This window comes from Simochromis diagramma, unplaced genomic scaffold (assembly GCF_900408965.1).
Source record: "Simochromis diagramma unplaced genomic scaffold, fSimDia1.1 OVJJ01000596.1, whole genome shotgun sequence".
Lineage (NCBI taxonomy): Eukaryota > Metazoa > Chordata > Actinopteri > Cichliformes > Cichlidae > Simochromis > Simochromis diagramma.
Window position 1 is genome coordinate 13,004,938 of NW_024387245.1, and position 20,979 is coordinate 13,025,916.

The 20,979-nt window shown below is 41.1% G+C and overlaps 1 protein-coding gene across 4 annotated transcripts; it reads right to left on the minus strand.

The window, feature by feature from the left end:
• Nucleotides 1-4,302: 4,302 nt before the first annotated feature.
• Nucleotides 4,303-20,464, minus strand: LOC120714457 (iporin). Of its 4 annotated transcripts, XM_040000681.1 has the most exons (11): nucleotides 20,013-20,464; nucleotides 19,778-19,886; nucleotides 12,992-14,391; nucleotides 12,419-12,692; nucleotides 11,321-12,328; nucleotides 8,960-9,036; nucleotides 8,678-8,852; nucleotides 8,491-8,596; nucleotides 8,354-8,400; nucleotides 7,041-7,704; nucleotides 4,303-6,908 (listed from the first exon to the last, which is right to left on the minus strand). In XM_040000681.1, the coding sequence occupies exons 4-11, from the start codon at nucleotides 12,459-12,461 to the stop codon at nucleotides 6,797-6,799; spliced, it is 2,232 nt and encodes a 743-aa protein (XP_039856615.1). In that variant the 5' UTR covers nucleotides 12,462-12,692; nucleotides 12,992-14,391; nucleotides 19,778-19,886; nucleotides 20,013-20,464; the 3' UTR covers nucleotides 4,303-6,796. The 4 variants fall into 4 exon arrangements, with proteins under 4 accessions (XP_039856615.1, XP_039856616.1, XP_039856613.1 ...); XM_040000682.1 differs by lacking the exon at nucleotides 19,778-19,886 and having other exon boundaries at nucleotides 11,420-12,328; XM_040000679.1 differs by lacking the exon at nucleotides 19,778-19,886.
• Between the last annotated feature and the right edge of the window lie 515 nt (nucleotides 20,465-20,979).

The window sequence follows — 20,979 nt, forward strand, 5'->3', positions numbered from 1 at the left end:
ACACCAATAGGGAAGGGGTGTTTTTTCTTTTTCTTTTTTCACTCACAAGCGGAGAGTGTTTGCTAGCGCTGTCTGTAGAAAACGCCGTTTTACCGTTCTTCCCGCTGTAAACGCCACTGTTTTGTTCAGAAAAAAACATCGCGTGTATTTTTTATCATAACTCTGGTTTTACGTGGCCCATCAACACAATTCAAAAACTGGTATATAGTTTGAAGTCCGCACTTTCGACCCGAGTTGAAATGGAGACTCTGACGTGCTGCATCTTGTAGCTGCGTCGTCTTAAATTGGTCATGTGATTTTGATGCGCCTAGCGTCCAGCGACCCCAGAGGGTTAATCTAAAACTTTAAATTTTCAGTTCAAAGAAGTACAGGAGTAAGTATGTATAGCTATCTGTAAAACATGGTGGAGGCTCTGTCATGGTTTGGGTTGCACAAAAATGTATCAGATTTTGATCCTCTATGTATCACCTGAAAGTGTCAGATTAGCAGCAGTTTCATTTTTTGGGCCCATGATGCTGAACACACTACCAATCCAGTAAAAGTGTGTGTCTTCAGGTTGTGTCATGTGAAGGCTGTGTGCAGGCAGGAGTGGTGATATAGAGGACCCAAAGTGCAGACACTCAGGGGCAAAACGTGAACTCAAAACTGCTTTAATGCTGAACTCAAAAGTAACAAAACTAAGAATCCAAAATAAACTTATACAGACAGACAGAACACAGCAAGATGAAGGTAGATTGCGACACAGGAGACAGGAGGGAAACACAACTGGGGCAAATCAGGGCTGACAAGACAAAGGAAGCAAAACCAGATGCATTAACATGAGACACGGACTTTCAAAGTAAAAGAGGAACCACAGACTGAACTTACAGTCACAGACTCACAAGCAGGCACAGCAACAGAGGGAACAGAGACGTGGGACCAGGGCAGACACAGACAGTGACACAGATACAATAGAGGGAGTATGGAAACTAAAACTTAAGAACTACATAATCACACAACAAGAAGAACTGGGGAAAATAGAAATGCAAAACAGAAACCAAAACCTTCACAATAATAAACTAAGATGAGAACACAAATAAAGGTACAAAACTGAAACCACTGGCTCAACAACCCAGGTACCCTAACAGGTTGTGTTGAAGAATAAAGTTTGCCATACCACATGTTGACTTTTAGGCTTATTTTAATTGTACAAACTCTCATTTTACCTTGCATATTGTATTTCCATGTATGTGTGCATGTTTCAGTAAATCACTGCAACTATTTCCCATTTTCCAAAGATAAAGTATCCTCTGGTAAGACACTGAATGTAACACTTTATAATACAGCCTGTGACTAAGCATGTAATTCTGCTGTAATAGGGTAGAATTTTGTTTTATTTGAAATTCAAAAGTAAATAATATTTACCTACAATTATTTAAAGGTAGGTAGACTAAATTAAAGTAAATTAAGTACAGCGTAAGTCATTCTAAGTAATACTTATATTTACTTTTACTTATAATCGAACCCAAAACTTAACTTATCAGAATTAACAATAAACTGTTCCAAATTCCTGCTAAATGCCTAATATAAAGTGGGGGAAACTCAATAATAGAACATCCATCATGCACATTAACATAATGATTATTAAATACAGATGTAAAAAAAGGCAAGATTAATGCACTCCATAACACGAACCGCACCCTGAGAAGTACACATTAACAATGTAAGACATGAGGAAAGAATGTTTGTTTTTCTGCAAAAGAACCATAAAAATTATGCAGTACTTACAGTTGCTTACACAATACTGTGTGCTTCCTTTCCTGTAAAGTTATGCAATACTTATAATATTTAGAATTACTCGTGCACTAAGTAAAATTACTTAGACATTACTTAAAATGTACTTACAGTATAATTATTTTTTCCCATAGACTTGTTGCTCCCTTATTCTACCTTCTTTTTAAGAATTTGTAGGCAAATATAATTAAATTCTAATCTGAAATAAAATACTTTGACATTCTATTTAATTACAGGGGGATTTACAGCCTTGGTCATATTATAAAGTGTTAATCTATAATTTATGATCCCTTTTGAGTAAGTCTCTTGAAAAATTCCTCTAAGGAGTTTTAGTTAATGGTATTTCGTTTCTTCCCAGAATAAGATATCCACAGTTCATCTTCTTTCCATTGAAAACAATTTGTGAAACGTTCTCACACCCATCTTCGTCATGTCACGTGTCCTTCCTGCTGACAGTCGCTAGGGGTCGCCCTTGAGCGTTTTCCCAGAATTTTATTTTATTATTGTTTTTGGTGTGTGTATTTGTATAAAATATTACTTATATGAAGAAAACTATCACTTGAAACCCTCTCTGAGATGAAATGCTGCTTACTCGACTACAAATATTTTTTGGTGGGGGAATAAATGGAGCCGATAATCTGTTAACGGGACTGAACAGAAACGTCTCAGCTCTGTTAGCGAGCACAATAAAATCACCAGACCACAGACTGTGCACTTCCTAGCAAACATTTTAAAGTCTTCTATCGGGAGAGGTTTCGGTGCTCTCGTTGGTTCCATCAGGACTTTGAGCTCCATCAGTTTGTTTCAATTTAATTCTCTGTAGCAACTGGTAAACACCACAGTGCAACCAGGAGGCCGAGCGCTGCTTCCTGTGTGTGCTTCCACATGGAGAAATACCCCCCCGCCAAAAATAAAAGAAGTGGACAGATCTTTTTTTTTCTTTTCCAGAATTCTGAGAAAACAGTCAGAATTCTGACTGTTTTCCCAGAACTCTGAGGTGGGCACCTGCAAGCAACTAGCTTCAGTGACAGCGATGTGTTTATTTTGAGTGTCTTCATAGTTTTATTTTTGCAATACACCAATTTAAACTTCCAACAGTGCAATTTGAGTTCTGGGCATCCCAGGCACTATACAGAAAGGCATAAAGTCAAACATGACGAGTAAAGACAAAAGGACCAAACCATAAACACAGAATGAAGACAATAAAAGGAGACACAAACTGAATCACTGTCTACTGTTAAAAACAGACGAGGCAGTAAGCAGAACACAATATATATATACACACACACACATATATATATATATATATATATATATATATATATATATATATATGTTCCCTAGTTAAGACCTAGAACATTCTCGACTGAAAATATGTTAAAAGTTTATTTTGTGACCCAGAATGAGTAATAAGAGTAATATTACAACTAAGTAGCTGCTGCCATTGTTGGAAACTGGAATTGACTGGGCCGCGCTATGAATTCTGTTATATTGTGGGCCACGAAGGATACACCTGACCCATCCTTCAAATCTAGGGAAAAGGAGGGTGCATTTGTTGGCCGCATTTGGAGGAGTCTATGAATTTGGACCGCCTTTGTTGCGCCCCTGTGACATAATCGGCCTACAAATGTGACCTCAGGAGGATGCAGCCTATGAATTTGGACACCCCCCCCTTCTGTCTCCAAAAGTGCAACATGGCAGCTCCCACAAGTGGGATATGTCTATTCCTACACCATCCTACAGGGTACCTTTTCCTGTGTGGACATACCTTTGGTAAACCTTCCCAGACTGCACTGGAAAAGAGCAGCAAGTCAAAAAAATACCACACATCCCAATAAAATGATCGTAACCAGCATGATGAAGTTGTAAAATTTGTCAAATCCTTTCAAATCACAAGCAGTTAAATGTAAAGACACAAAAAAGAAAAAGGTGAATACATGTGAAGATGTCAAGTCTTTATTAACAGGTTGATTGTCACTGGGCATTAGAGGAAGCATTCGGGGGAAAAGAAAAACTATAGGAACAAGGAAAAACTTAACAGACCTCATACTATTCAATGAAAGTCACATTTACCTCCAATTTCTTCCATCTTATCTCAATACCAGTCAATCAAAGTATACCTGACACACAGTTAAATACCTGAAACGGCCACAAGGTGGCTTATGTGGTTAACATCACTGGAAGACCTGAAGGCATGCTACAGTATTAACCAAACACCTCTACACATTTAAAAGTTCCATGCCAGAAAATGTCCAGAACAAAATCTGCACCTGTAAAAACGTCAAAGGGGAGAAAAGCAGCAAAAGGAAGTTGAGAGATCCAATGAAGACAGGACGACCTTCTGTACTTTTGCTGACTCAACATGCATTTACAATAAATCCATGCTGTGAATATGGAGAAGAAAGGCAAGTTACTGGGAATAAAACCATCACTGACAATCTACTACAGGAGGCTGGTGTGTGTGAGTGTGTGTGTGGCGTATCTGGCACTGATAAGCATCTATTTCTTTTTTTTTTTTCTTTTTTTCATCAATAAAATGACAATGACGGAAAGTAATGTGAGAAACGGGAAGTTTTGAACATCTGTCTACAACAGATTCACATTGTATGAATGACATCGTCTTGCAGGAGAAACATAATCACCTAATCACGGTTAGTCCACAAATCAGATCGGGGCAGTGGCCCTTGCTCATCTGTCTTGCTCATCAAACAATTTCCTGGAAACGATTTTGGCTTAAACACACTTCTCTTGTTTATAAAAGAATCCAATAACATGCTCATCATTTAAATTTGGTATTAGGTACAAAGCCAGCATATTAAACGTTGCAATGCTGCAGAGGATTTTGATTGAACGCCAGCGACACTTTTTACGTTTTTTTTAAAGATGACACAGGGATTTGCTACACTCTGTTGCATTATATCTTCTTTTAACAGCATTTTTAAGAATTTGGGAACAGAGCTGTTTGGTTTTTTTGTTTTTTGTTTGCTTTTCAGCTGTTCAACTGCTGGGGGCACCCTGTGTCATATGTTGTATTTACACAGAAACCTCCCAGTCTCTACTACAGCCATGATGCTGGAACAGGTGCTGACGTCCTGATATCAGTTTAATCTTCCGAGAAAATGACGGTCGAGATGTTCTCGAAAGCGAATGCTGCCCCTCAAGGGCCCAAAGATCACCAGTACCATCTTTACTTCGGACAGACAGCGCCTCTATGATGCTCTTTTTTATCATTTAATCACGTTAGACTGCAAAGATGGTTCACAAAGTGCTTATTTTTGTTTTGTTTCGTCCCCTATTTTCTGAAAAGTGTTACTGGCATCAAATTAAAAAATTTGCTTAAAACCAATTACTTACCATTTTCAATATTTGATGCTGTCTTTTTCTATTTTTTGGTAAATGATGGGCTAAATTGTTTGCAGGTAATTTTATTCCTGTTTTTTGCTTGTTTGTTTGTTTGTTTATTATTGGGGTTTTTTAAGATTTTATATGGCTTCCCATCTTTTTTTAAATACATTTGTATTTTTGTTAGCCTGATCATATTTATCAAGTCATATCTGACAACTTATGGCGCAAATGACAAAACTCCACAGAAAAAAAAAGAACCAGTTGCTGTACTCCCTTTTTGAAACCTCAGACTAAGCAACCTACTGAGCAACCATCTGCAGGTTGCAAACACACTAACTGGCTCTTAGAAGGTTTGTCGCTGCACATGCTCAAACCGAATCTAAACCATTCAGTACGCAGTTAGGTACACCTTGCTACACTGGGTTGAACCTGGACTTCAGAACAGCCTTTATTCTTTATGGCATAGATTCAACAAGTTGCTGTAAACATTGCTTGGAAATTTTAGTTCATATCAACATGACTACGGATGCAGATTTTTCAGCTGCACATCCATGATTTGAATCATAACGAGGTCATAAAGGGATGGGCGTCATCAGCAACAACACTCAGGTGGGCTGTGGTGTTTAAATGATGCTCGGTTACTCCTGAGCCCAAAGCGTGCTAAGAAAATATCCCCCACACCATCACAACAACAACAACCTGAACTGTTGATTCAAGACAGCATGAATCCATGCTTTCATGTTATTTACGCCAAGTTCTGACCCTACAGAAATCGACACTCATTAGACAAGGCAGTGTTTTTCAGATCTCGTTTTCCAATTTTGCGGACAGGAGTGTCAAGGTCCCAGGTTTGATGTGCTGTGCGTTCATGCTCTTCTGCAAACCTTGATTGTGACGAATGCTTATTTGAGTCACCGTTACTTTCCTATCAGCTCAAAGTAGTATGGCCATGCTCACCTGGCCTTTTTTTGACCATTCTCTGTATTTTAGAAACTGTAAACCGGTTCCTAAATTACCCAGCCTAGCCCATTTAGCAACTATTTTCATGCTCAGTTTGAACTTCAGCAGGTCATCTTGACCTTGTATACTTGCCTAAATGCATTGGATTGCTACCATGTGACTAACTGATTAGATGTGCATCAACAAGCAGTTGAACAGGTCTAGCTTATGAAGTGAGTGCATATCTAATCCAATTTGAGTGACTAGTTAGAGAGCTATTATATCAGTATCACTAGGTCTTTTCCTGACATTTATAATTTCATGAATACTATATGTAACACGTTTCTGCATACATAGACAATTAATTTATACATTGACACATTATTAGTCTGATGTGAAGATCTGCCACTTAAACTAGTCTTTTTTTGCTGTTGTGCTACACTTTGTGATGCTACACCCTCCCCTGTCCATAGCGCTAATTTGTTTTAAAAGCACAACATGGTGATAAGCTGATATTTAACAGGTACTCAGCAAGAACACAAAAACATTGCTTTGATTCACAACATTTGGTGTAATGCAAAGCTTGCTGAGTAAGAGCGAAATGCTGTTAATCTTGCGTTTTTGTGCTTTCTTCTCAGTTCTGCAGCATGGCTAAGCGCTGCACTTTCATCCAGTTAAGACTTTTGTTCTTACAGTAAATAATCCGCAGTCTGGCTCTCCCCCATGGAGGGTTTAGTTTTCAGCAGTCCTTGTCTGTTTGAGCTCCTCCTAGCTTCATGGACCTGATGGATTGAGCCAAGAGTCCAAGCTGTGATCGGTCCAAACGTAGCCACTGTGATGGTCGCCTGTGGCTTCAAAACAAATGATAAAGAGATAATGCTCATGAGTAGAGTAACACACTGTCTGGATAGCATCCTCACAAAGACAACAACTACAACAACAACTACTCAGGATTACTCGCTCATTCGCTCACTGGTTCTTACTTTGTGGTTTGTGCTCCTGTGTGACTCTGAGAAATTGCTCCCAGTGTGGATGAAGTACCAGTTGCTCCAAACAGTTTAGCCCAGCGAAGCCCACCCCAACAAGGACTTTGTGCCTGTTCAGTAGTAGGTGGATTTGAGATGCCACAGTCTTTTTCCACCTTTGTTTCTTCTTTCTTGTTGTCCATACTTATTTGAAACCAAGTATCTGTATGATTTTGGCTACAGTCCTCCATTCCATCCACAACGTCAGGCTCCTTAGGGCACCACTCTGGAATAGGAGCTAACACTGGACTCCTGCTGGTCTGCATACAACCACACTGTTGCTTGTTGCAGCTTGAACTGTGAGAGCTGAGAGACTCTTGGCGGTGCAAATCAATCTGGTGTGAAATCTGACTGTAGTAGCTGATGCCTTCCTTTTTGCCGCCTTGCAGTCTTGGCCAGCTGGTTGCTAAAAGCGCTGAGCACGGTTGAGGTGGGGAGAGAGCCTGCTCCTCTGACCACAGCTGTCTGTGGCGTAACAGTCGGGGCTCCAGAAGCAAGTTGAGGTCAAAGGGCAACACAGAGAGTGGCTGCAGGAGAAGAAGCAGCTCCTGAAACAAAGGATGACAGCGACCCAAGGACATAGACAGGAACCCCCAAGAATGGTAGTAGGTTGTCACAACATCTATGAAGAAAGTAAAGGAAGTGATCACACACAGATCCACACATAAGCAATAATATTTTGATAGCTTGGGTTCAGTTTTTATCATGGGTACTTTGGACTAGAGCATTTAAAAAGCTGTATTATGTCTTACCTTGTTTAAAGTTGGATGCTCATATTTTTCATGGATAAATGTTCAATTAATAAGATAAATCTAGTCCTGGTATGCTTCAGAAAGACTCCAAACACAAATTCTCCAACATTTTTTCTACTGACCCGACATTCCTGACGAGGGACAACCAGTCAGAAAAATTGAACTTCTAGGGAGACAGCCTTAAAGCGACAGGAGCTAAGATTTCCAGCTCCTGTACTATAGATAACTACTGACAAGTTTTTGATAAGCTTACAGCTGTTTAGCTGGTTAACCTGACTTTAGGTTGTTAGACTGATAGCATTCCCTAATTGGTGCTAAATCCAAAGAAGACAGCCAACAGACTGAAAGTATTGAGGAGTAAAAAAAAGCAGGATACAGGTGGGAGATTATGTTATTTCAAGAGTCGTTGCAATCCATTTAGTTGTTAAGCTCACTGAGTGTCAGCGAAAGTGGTGCACAAGCTGAGTTATGGCTCCCTGGAGGCAGAAATAAAGAACTATAAATTGCCTGTCGCCTCACCTTTTTGACTCTGAAGATGACTGAGCCAGAACTCCAAAGCTCTCAAGCTGTAAGAAAAGAAACAACCAAGAGAACATCAAAGGTTATGTTCTTCGCACATCTTTATTTGCCTCATTAGTAACATCAAAGGTATTTACTTAAGCAGGCCCATGATGAAGGCTCTCAGTTTCATGCAGTGGCTGGTGAGCTGGGGACAGCGTCTGATTTTGGAAACAAGACTGTGAAGAACTCTGGTGGATGGACCTGTGTTAAACAGAGATTATAAAACGATATCAAAGACCACAGAATCCTGCTTGGGCAAACTGATGAGACCCTTTAGCCTACCAATCCTAGTAGAGGTTTCGACCACACTCCAGGCATGATTGCGGCGTTGTCCGATTATAAAATCCAGTTTGTGATCCCTAAGACCGTCCTCTAGAATATCCTGGATCGTTGGACACAAGTGTTCCAGGACCAGACCAGCGATTGTAGGACTGTAAGAACTGTTCCCCAGGCGCATCTGAGCCAGAGGAAATGTTATACATTATATTTTTTGCTTACACAATATACCTGCTGGCACATTTATATTGTGATATGTCAATAACAATGCTAAGGTCAGCAAAATACCTTTTCTTCAGGATCTCTGCTGCTGCCAAAATGAGCCATAATCAGATCCACCGCCCTGCTCACAGACCTCAGCAACCCTGGAGACACCAAACAAGCAAGTTGGACAGGATGAATTTTATTCAGATACAAAATCTGACAACTTTATACTTTATACTTGTTCAAGAGCATGAACTGGTGTGGTGTTAAGGTGTCTCTGTTGATTTCATTGCTAGTTAAAGCTTATGTGTGGTGTGATGCATGACCAACCAATGAGTAACACCCAGAAACTGTCAGTTTTAGGCTGATATACACTCACTGGACACTTTGGTGCAACTTTTTGACTGCCATCCAATCAGCCAGTTCCATGGCAGGAACAATGTATTCAGACATGTGGAAATGGATAATGTCAGTAACTTAAATAGCAACTTTAATAGCCGTTTCTAACAGGAAAGGGAGCCTACAATTCACACGAATTCACCAAAATTGGACAACAGAAAATTGGAAAAATGTTGCCTGGTCTGCTGCGACATTCAGAAGGTATTTGGCCAAAACTTTGGCCTGCCTTGTATCAACAATTCAGGCTGTTGCTGGTTGTGCAATGTATGGGAGGTATTTTCTTGGCACATGCTGTTGCTGACCATGACGCCATCATGTCACAAAGCCTAAATCATCTCAAACTGGTTTCTTGAACATGACAGTAAGTACTCAAATGGCCTCCACAGTCACCTGATCTCAGTCCAATAGATGTTTGGCATGTGGTAGAACTGGAGATTCACATCATGGATGTGCAGCCAACAATTCTGCAGTAAATGCATGTGCTATCATAGCAATATTGATCAAAATCTCAGAGGAATTTTTCCAGCACCTTGTCGAATCGATGAGACGAAGAATTAAAGGCAGTCTGATGGCAAAAGCGATCAAACCTTGTACTGACAAGCTGTAACTAATAAGGTGGCCAGTGAGCGTATTTCTGTAAGTTAAGGATTCTGACAGTGTTCAAAATGTATTAAATGAAATTCAAAAACTAATTCAGGAAGCTTAAGCTTTCTAACTGCTAGACACAGCTCCACTTTAGCCCTGTAAGACTGGGACTGGCCTGGAGAGACTGGCAACCTGTCCAGGGTGACCTCTGCCTCTTAGCTGGAACAGGCTCCAACCCCTCCACAATCCTGAATTGGATAAGGAAAAGAAAAATGGATGGCTGGAGTTTTTTTTTTATTTCAGTCCTCAATTTCAGATTTTATACTGGCCAACTGTTTCCCCCTAGTGCGACTGATTTGCTGCATTGCTGTCTCTCTATGTAGATTATTTTCCAAAAAGCCATATCTTCTTTTAATGATGAATTAAAACTCTGGAGATGGATAGTTCTAGGTAGGTTTTGGTATAAGTCAGCTTGTTTTGGGACTTTCCTAGTACTATCAGTTTAAAATCATGACACTAGACCAGTGGTTCTTAACCTGGGTTCAATCGAACCCTAGGGGTTCGGTGAGTTGGTCTCAGGGGTTCGGCAGAGCCTCCACCGTGACATGCACGGCTCATTTTGTGCACCAATAAAAAACATATCTATGTCTTGAATTTGAAAAAAAAATCATATTTTATTTTTCACTAAAGAGGGGTTCAGTGAATGCACATATGAAACTGGTGGGGTTCAGTACCTCCAACAAGGTTAAGAACCACTGCACTAGACTATCAGCGTGTGTTTCAAGAAAGTTTTCACTAACTGGGTCAATACACAGTTATAGGAGAGCAGGGTTTCGGGGTTCATTATCATATTTCAGGAATGCAAATGTCGAAGGGAACCAAAGATGAAAGAGTCGTTTTTTCCATTTCAGCAGCGGTCTTCAATGACTTGCTTCACCCTGTCTCTCTTCTTCATCTCTCATACTGGCTAGCCTCTGCAAATGTCACAGTAAATTCTTTATGCATGTTGATGCTGCCTGCAGTGCTGCACCACATAGACTTTTTGCAGTTGTGCAAATGCCTCCTCTATTACTAATCTTTACCTTATTGGAAATGGTTTACATTTATATAACTATATTTACACCAAGCGACTTATATGATAGCACTAAAACAAAGTGATTGCGATATAAATCATTAACACTGTTTCTACTGCATCCTTCTCTCTTTTGTCCCGCAGTCGCGCACACATAGGCTACAGAGAGGACGGCTCAGCCAATCCTGTGCTGGGAGAGTTAAAAATAGGTCATGTTTGAGAGGAAGCCCCTTCAGGGTATTCAAAGCACTGCTGCAGCACTGTGAGTCTTTATTGCTGCTCTTAACAACTCATCACCGGCTAGACAATCCAGTCACTTTTTACTACATTTCAATTATAATATATTGACAGTATTTCACATCATTTATCAGCAGTCAACTGAGGCTCACTTCTCCTCTGAAGATGGCTGATAGACATGGACTCATAAGACGTATCGGGTGAGAGGTTGAACTCTGTGGGCGGCCTGTCGCTCAGGATCAGAGACTCACTGTGATGACTCTGATTTGGCTTCAAACTGTGTCCAGCAGAGTCCTGGATTTGCAGCCCTGAAGCGGCCAAGGAGAGGAGAGAACTCAGAGAGGAGAGAGGAGCCACTGAGGAGAGGGCAGCTGTGAAACTAGAGTGAAAAAAGCCTGAGTCAGCTGCAGGTGCCGCTCCACACTGTGGGAGCTTTTCCTGTGGCAGTGAGGTTTTGGGAGGAGAAACAGACACCTGCGAGTTTGGGTGGTGGGTGTCAGTGGTGATGGTTAAAGTGGGTGGGTTTTGTGACAATATTGAATGATAGGTGGTGTAGTTAAGGGAATGATTAGCACTTTTAGGCTCGGCGCGCACTTGGCTTTGCTCAAAGGTGAGACTGATCAAGTCCTGGTAGGTGGGAATCCTAACGAGACTGGATCGATTCGGAGCCGAGACAAGACTAAGCAAAGTGTTAGCCTGAGTTTGGCCTGAATGTGGGCCTGCTTTGTCTTGCTCTTGGGCCTCTGTGGGACAACTAGTATGATGTGAATCCAGGCTGCTGTTTGACGTGCATGGACCGGTGCAGTCTTGGCTTTCACCCAACTGATTCCATGAACGCGTGCGGATGAAGCACTCTGGGCTCGGTGTGCAGGTGGAGCAGGTATCAGAGCTAGAAGGAGCCTCTAGGAAGATGGAGCAGTGGTTGTCTGTCGGTGATGGGTGAAAATCTGAAAAACTTTGGCTGCTTTTTCCTTTGAAACTGAAGGCCGGCTGCATGTTAGCAGTCTTACTGCTCTTTTTATTTAGATACTGCTCTAGCAGGCAGCCAAGGGGCTGGGACGGCGGCTGCGGCTTTCCTGCAGGAACCAGAACAAAGGGCTGGATGGGCAGCGAGGTTGGCCTCTGGGCTTTACTGTAGCGCACCACATCTGGACTTGGTCCTGAGAAGGACATGTAAGATAAAGATTTTTCACTCAAAATCACAGACACAAAGCAAAAGAACTGGATTTTTCTATTAGCCACATCCTTACCCTTCTCAGTATCACAAGGATAGTTGTGCTCCTGGTCCTGCATCACAGATGGCTGTGTGGTTGCCACTCTTGCGTCTTGGCATTTACTGCTATGTGGGCCACACTGGCTGGGGCACAGCGAGCAAGGCGTGTGGGAGAGGTTCTGGATGCTATCTGCCTGTTTCTTTCTGCAGAGGGCTTTGTCAGTGGAGGTGGTTGCAACCTGGTAATCTTGGATCTGAAAATGAGAACAGTCAAACTGAACACCCGTCTCCTTTTGCTGGTCCTCTTTCTCCTGATGGGAAGAGAAAAAGCAAGGAAAAACTGCTTAGTTTCAATGACAATAATCTATCAAGTTTATAAATGCTGTTCCCAAAAGGTGGTCAGATTGTCAAAAGGGAACATTGTGTGCAGCAGCAAAGTTCATTACTCTTATCAAAGCTGTGTAACTGATATATAAAACATTAGTACATAATTTAATTGAGTCATTTTCCATTTCTTCTATTTGCAAATCACATTAAAATTATAGATCTAAAAACACTACTTCTAAATCTTTTTTTTAATCATTCAAACACTATAAAGTTTTTTTTTTACCTTCTCAATTTCATTCTGCTGTCCTTCTTTCTTCTGATCAAAACTGAGAAGGAAGGGGCTGCCTCTGCTGTGACCTTCGGGGCAGCCAGGTGACACTGGACCAGGCCGGGCTGGGTGACTGGGAAGAGAGGTCACAAGTCACAAGCTTGTAGTACTTCTGGTTGGTCCCCATGGCCAGTGTGGCCTGGCTTTGAAGACAGGCAGTCAGGTCTGATACCTCTAGAGAGGAGAGACCCGCGGGTAGCACCTCTAGTGAGTACAGATTGCAGTTAGAGTCAAGGCCCCGAGGGGACAGGCGGGAAGCAGAGAGCAGCATGTCAACCTCCTCTTTCGGAGGAGAGTAAACAGTCATGCTATCAAGTTTGACTTCTTCATTCTGACTTTGGGGGACAGGTTGGAGGTTGAGGAATACACATCCCTCTGATGACCCAGAGGGGTGAGCTGCAGGACTGCTGAGATCATGAGGTGTGGCAGGATTGTTGCTCCTGTTGTACATAGTGCAGAAGTTAACCAAGACGCCGTCAGAACTGTTACAGGAAGAGTCACTGACATACTCTGTGTGGTTGTTGGAAAGAAGCTCTGGGGAACATTTGTGTTGGCCGTGGAGGCAGCAGGACATGTTATCCTCCAGTCTGTCTGAGTCCTTCTCCAAACAAGCCAACATCGTGATGCCAGATCTGCTCATGTGACAGCACTGGGATTCAGGTGGCAGTGAGTCCATCTGGTTGGACTGGTTAGAGAGCCACTCCTGATCACTCTCACTAACCAGCATAGTTCCCTCATTGCCCCATTCACTGTCCAGGTTCCCGTGGGGCATTGGGTATATTGGGTAATTTGTGGCGACATTACTTAGCGGCCAATTGGAATTTCCATGCAGCACAAACGAAGAGTCCTCGTGATATTTGTGCAGATTATCTCCGTCGCTGTCTTCATCCTCTTCGTCCTCATTTAGCTCTGTACAGGGAAGGAAGGAGTTGCGCGACCGGACATTGCTTCTAGGCACGGAGCTTTCCTTCTTCTGGTGGGAACTCGTCTCTTCGGGCGACGAGGTGGATTCGTACTTCCAGCTTCCGTCGCTGCCTCCCTCCTCTTCCGTCCGGTCCTCGTTGAGGCTGCTGTAGCTGCTGGAAAAATGTCTCCGGTCACCGGTGAAGGCATGCTCACAGTTTATCGACTCTTGCTCTGGGAGGGACACGGCCCGAGTCAGGCCTGCTGAGCACAGCCGGCCGGGCCTCTTGGCAGAGCTGCACAGCGCCTGGACAGGAAGCTGCCAAGTGGAAAGCTGCACCACAGGGAAGTGGCAGGCTATCAAGGTGTCCCCAGAGAGACTGGATGCTCCAATCATACTTCTGGATAGGGCTGGACAACGAAAGCTGTCTCCATGTTCCTATAATTTAATCCTGGAAGAGTAACACAGAATAGATTAAATTTTGGGGATTCTGCAGAAATTCATTCAGAATTATACAACAGGAAGCTTGTACAAGTGAAGATAAAATCAGTATTAAGTACACTACATTGATGGAATGCTCAGTCTCTATGTACAGCCATCAGCTAACACTGACAAGCATTAATTATAACTGAAAACGTTTAGAGTTTTGTGCAAAGCACAATTACATCTTTTTAAAAAATATATTTGCTGTTGCCATTTGCATGAGGATTTGTCTATTACTGCATACGTGCTTCTCATTTTTCTGTTTTCTTACCTCAGTGATTACTGCAGCTCAATGTTTTATGACATGAACAGATTAAAGAGAAAAGCGAGAGTGTACAGTTTATCAAGTGGATTTTCCAACTGTATATGCAGCTCAGGGGCCTACTTAAACATTTTATTGTTAGATTTAAAAAAATGCATTTTCAAATCTGGAGTTAAAAAAAGAAGAAGATAAAAACCTAAAACACATCTGCAAGCTACTGCTGTCACAGTCTTCTCCCTCATTTTACCCCACCGGTCCTGCCATCCAAGTCTGCTTCTAGCAGCCTACACTCCATAATTCAGTCAACCATAACAAACTCCTCCTCTCTCAGCCTGGGCCAACCACAGTCGCTCACAGTCATCTGGCTGCTCTGTAACTAGGGCAGCTGCACTGCAGAGTTGCTCCGCTGGCACTCCTAAGAGTAAATACACTTTCACATCACTTTAGTTAATTGAAAGTGTTCCATCATGTTCACGTGTAGTGCTGCTGACTTTGCACACACTCGTTTAAAATAAAAACATCTCCCCTTCATGGAATAAAATAATGAGGACAAGAAAAAAACATAAATACAAAACAAGTGCAAACTACATATAAAATATTCATCCAGTGGTGAGCGCTAATGATGTTCAGTCACAGAAGAAAAGTGTGTTGTTGTAGTGTTGTTTTATGACTTTAAACCAGACTGAAATTGGAAAAATAAAGAACAAAGTAGAATAGAGGTTTAGGAACAAGTGAAGTAGCTTCCTGAAAACAAAACAAGTGTCTGATTTTCCTCACCCACATTAGCTCAGTCAGTAATGGAGATTATGTTGATGGATGAGTGGCTGTGATTACCGTCTTGCAGTTATAGGCCTTCACTGACCCATAAAGCCTGCAGTTTATATTCCTATCCTGACTCATATAACGCGCGCAGTGAAAACTTTCAAGAGTCAAGAACTTACAGATATGATTGTTTCAAATTTAAATGTGTAATGTGTTACTGATTAACTATTAAGGGTTTTTTTAGATCTCTTATTTTCTTTATTTGAAATTTGATTGCACAGGTTCACAGAAAAATATATTTAAAATACCATTTTTATGATTCTGGCTCAGATTCAGGCTTTATATATCAGAGGTGTCAAACTCAATTTACCACAGTCAAAATTTTGAAATAGCTGACACCATAAGAACGATAAGAACGGTGAAAGACGTCCCTCAGCGAAATCTTCTTAAAATATTTGTGTCATTTAGTGTGTGATCTATTAACAAAACCTGATTAACAACCAGAGATAGGTGAACACACACACACACACACACACGAACACACAGTGGAATCTCAGTAAGAAGGGATAAATTCTCCACATGTGGATATTTAGTAACTGCACATTAATGTTTTATAGTCAAGCATCTTGTCTACATCCAGAAATACTTTCAATTTTCCAACCATTTTCACTCCTGTATAATCCTATCATCACCACAAGAGGAACAGGAGTTCATATTACTGAAAAATGTAAGCGATTAATGAGTAGGGCTGGGCCATATCATCCCGTTCACGGTAATACCGGTGTAATGTTGGGCAACGATAGGAAAATGACATATCGCGATAGAATATGGGTAAAACGCGCATGTGCAGTGCCTTTGTTTACATACACATGGCTGCGACGCAGAATGAGAAGAGCGAAAGCGGATCGTTGAATGAAACGGATGAACCTGAACTGGTTTGTAAAAATGCTGCAGCTTCACTGGTGTGGAACTGGTTTAGCTTTCGTCCGTCAGATACACAACAAAGCACTATTTTTGGTAGCGCATGCTAGCGGGCCGTCGTTATTACCGTGTTGTTTGGAAAATACGGCACACTTAAAATCAATCCTTAGATTTTTCTGAAAGTCGACAGAGCCCCTTATAATCCCGTGTGCCTTATGTATGAACTCTGGTTGTGTTTACTGACCTGGAAACGATTTTATGTGCACGGCGCTCAAAAATCTGTCAAATGTTTCAGTACGACTTCGCTAAGCTACGAAGCCGCACCGCTTGATGGATTGTCGGAGCATTACGGCTATCGTAGGCGGAGCCTCGCGGAGTGATACGTACTGTGCTTCAACATAATATTACCATATTGTGTGTGTATAACCTCTTTTTAAGTTTCGTGGATATTATACATGGTTATGCTGAGGATATGTCGGCCAGTTTCCACTGGAAATGCCTTTTGGTTAAACTGTCACCAAGGAATTTGCATTTGTACTGTTACATTTTTATATAACTTTAATGCAGATAAAAAAAAACAAAAAAAACAGCTGCTTGTTTAAGTGAATGATTATTAGTGCAAAAAAACCATCAAAGTTGTGGAGTTGTAAAGCATTTTGTCTAGTGTCACTTATATCGTCAGTTATATCGTTATCGCAAATTTTCAAAAGTATATCGTGATAAATACTTTTGGTCATATCGCCCTGCTCTATTAATGAGTTCGTTACAATTTTTACATTTTCCAAAACCATCCATTGGGACAGATTACGCAGATTTGGATTTCGCAGACGCTTTTTTTTTAAACACTGTAATGTAACTGTAATGTAATTCAACACATACATACTAAAATAACAATTGTACACTTTTTTGTTTCTTGTAGGAGTTTTGCTAATTTTTTTGACAGCTAATTTTTTATATTATGGCAAAAATTCACTTAGGGGACTGAAATAACAGTTGCAGGACAGCAGCGCTCATAAAACAACATTACACAGTTTACAATTATCATAATTCAGGTAATATAAAATATATATTATTAAAATATGCATGTCACGCCTGGCCATAAAGTAAAAGGCATACAGTTATCACCATCATATAGACGAGTTATCTTTGATTAAAGTACATTCTGTGTATTTTCGTGCTTACATGGGTTATTGCACATAACATATAATCACATCATATGACACAAAATCCTGTTTCTGGTACATATTTTTGAATGATTATATTACATTTTTTAGTGCATGTCACACTTCAACTCTTTGTAATAAACCTGGTTTTCAAGATTGACCGTTTCAATTGACTGACAGTTTAATGGCCAGGTGAGGCCTGCTCCCTTGTTATATCATGACAAATAAAGTTGATTGAAATTCTGTACTCATATTTTATATATTTCACCTCATGTTGACAAAAAGAGGTGTCAGGGACAGTAAGGGGGGGGGGGGGGTGTAAAAATCATGCAATTGAAGCTTTGAGAGACAGCAACAACTTAAGGAATTGGTCCAAGTGTGCAATCAAGAAATGCCTGCATGAATGTAAATACAGAGTTCACAACAAGGCACAAACCACTGGCTACACTCAAGAACTAGCAGGCCAGATTAGACGGCCAGAAAACATCTGAAAGTGCCAGGTTTGGAAAAAACATTTTGGACAGACCAAGATGAATTTTTCAGCAGAATGATAATAGTAAGAGAAAAGTCTGGAGAAGAAGTGAAACAGCTCATTATCTGAAACGTACCACATCACCTGTCTAATTTTTATGGAGTCAATGTTATTGCATGGACATATATGGCTCCCAGTGGAACTGGGTCAATGGTGTTTATTGATAATGTGACTGCTGATAGAAGCAGGAGCATGAATTGTGACGTGCGTAGGGCTACACTCTCTGCTCAGATTCAACTAAATGCTGCAAAACTGATAAGACAGAGTTTGATTGTGCACATGGATAAAAACCCAAAACATGCTCCAAAAGCAACCCAAGAATTTGTCAAGGCAAAGAAACGAGATATTCTTCAATGGCCAAGTCTGTAACCTGATCTCAGCTTTTCAGTTATTAAATACAAAAGTGAGGGCAGAGAGATCCACAGACAAGCAGCAGCTGAAGGTGGCTGCTGTAAAAGCCTGGCAGAGCATCTCGTGGGAGGAAACAGTGTTTTTGTGGGGACTTCAGGCAGTCGCTGACTGCAGAGGATTTTCAAACTTTTAAAAATAATGCTTATTTTTTTTAAAATGATGTTAGTTTGTCCAATTAATTTTGAGCCTCTGGAGATGAGGACTGTGTATTAAAAAAGTAAACCCCTTGAATTAAAGCTTAAAGTCTGCGCTTCAGTCACATATTGACTGTCTGATTTGAAACCAACTGTGGTGGTGTACAGAGGCAAATTTCAACAATGTTTGTCCAACAAGTTATGAACCTGAATATGTTTTTCTGTGTTTGTCTTTATTTCTTCATTTCATTTGTTGCAGATCATTTTTGGCTCCTTAAATACGAGGACATGATTAATTTAGAAATGAAAGCTTTTCCACTTCACAACTGCATAACAGCCTTGTTCATGGGCCATCATTCCCTGATGGTCTTGGAACATGTAAGATATTATAGCTAAATTTGACATTAGTATCAACAGCTATACTGAAAATAAAGGCATTTATGAATTTCAGTCCAGGTATGTATGGTGGAAGGTCTCAGAATCCCACTGAACCGCTGAATTATCACGAGTCACATCTATACATCAAGTGTCAGTATCCCAAACCTCAGCACATGCTGCTTCTGACTTCTAACCCTTGTCTACCTTATATTATGAAGGGATTTGCTCATAAAATGTAACTATAGTCATGTTTATTATTTAAAGTATTATCCATACTCGTAATAAACAAATCGGTTTAAGTTATTTGGTCAACATTTTGGAACCTTACACGAATATCAGTCCTTTAGTTTAGTTTCCCTTGAGTCACCTTATTTTCAGTATTATAATATAACAGGAATGTAGGCCAGAACCTCAGACTACTTGTCTGCAACAACATCACTGCAAAGTGGATACAACTCCTCATCTTTGCCGGTAGTCCTCCTACCTTGCACCTCAAATATCTAAGCCAATCAAACCGGCCCTCTGCGTACTGGAGCGCATGGACATGGTTCTGATTAACTGAGCTGCTTCTCTGGAAATATCTGTCAGGTCTAGTTAGCATCAACCTGAAGGATGGATGTTGTGGTTACATGAAAGCAAAGAGGCCCAGACAGTGCTTGTGCTTGTTAAGAGCGATGATGCCCTGTAACTAGACAACATCAGTGACTGCTCATCGTGGTCTCCAGTTAATGTGAAGGGAAAGTTTCACGAGGATCTCGAGAATCAGAGATGATGTCTGACCTGCATCTTACCTTGCGGCCAGGTGTTTGTGTGCATCTACACAATGGCAAAGAAATATTCAAAGTGGCTTAAGTGGGACACGTTAGACAACAAGAGGCAGGGCACACAGGTAGCCAGCTTCTAGAAATAGCAAACCCACACACAAGAAAATGTGAAGTGACCAAATACGAGAACAAGATATGAGCTGAAGCACTTAATGAAAGGCAGCATAGCAGGAGCGCAAAACGCATTCAAAGCAGCACCTACTTGAAAACAGCCGTCAGTTAAAGGTGATCTCCATCCGTGCAGGTGCTTCATGTGGATGCGGTTTGGTCCAAAAACATGCACTTTTTTTTATTATTACGGACGAGACTATTCGACGCACTAGAGCCGTCAAAGGCGTATTATGAAAGCTAATGTTTTCATCTATGTTGTCAGATATCTCCGGTTAAAACCTCTTATTCATAACTATTAATAAACACTAGGGTAATATGAAACCGCTCCGGCATTGAAGTCCCCCACAGACACAGCGGTCCCCACGCCGCCGCTTCTCCACCGCTCAGGATGGATGGGCTGTTGCGTCACGACCAGGTTAGCCAATGAGGAGGGAGAAGTTCCTGTTACTCAAGTATCCAAGACACCCGGTAGGAAGCAAGTAAAACCTAAAATACTTCGATTTTTCTTTTTTTGTTATTGTTGTTTTCTGTTTTGTTTTGGCGGGGGTGGAAACGATAAAAATAAACATGCTGTTCAGTGCCTCGTCTGATTGCTGACATCTATTTTTCTTACTCAAGAATAAATATTATTATTATTAATAATAATAATAACAATCTCATTTTATCTAGGCTATTTAAAAAAAAGGGGGGGGGGCAATCCACACTCATAATAAACAATATAAGTGGTGGGTGTAGTAAACAGTGAAGGCATGATCCATTAGGTCTCAAAACTATACGCCCTTGCTGCTCTAATAATAGAGTATTATTTGGCGGACAGCAGGCCTGCCTGTACGTCTCAAACGTGCTTTTGCCATAGCATATTCACTTCTTAAACAGCCCCAGCTCGCCCTCTAGCGGTGAAACTGAGGATTTAGGGTTCAGTTGTTGATGTGTTTCACGTCCCATTCTCACGTGATTGACAGCTCTAAACCCCCTTTTAGGTGAGGGTATCAATAACAGCTTCAGTCCAAGTAAGAGACGTGATATGTTCAAGACCTTCTGTAATACTGGCTGACGCT

Coding starts and splice junctions, on each gene's coding strand:
- LOC120714457 (XM_040000679.1), bottom strand. CDS start 12,461: ATGCAGGACCAGGAGCACAACTATCCTTGTGATACTGAGAAGG. Junction 12,329..12,418: donor TCCTTGTGATACTGAGAAGG/GTAAGGATGTGG, acceptor TGTCCTTCTCAG/GACCAAGTCCAGATGTGGTG. Junction 8,597..8,677: donor CGAAACCTCTACTAGGATTG/GTAGGCTAAAGG, acceptor TGTTTAACACAG/GTCCATCCACCAGAGTTCTT.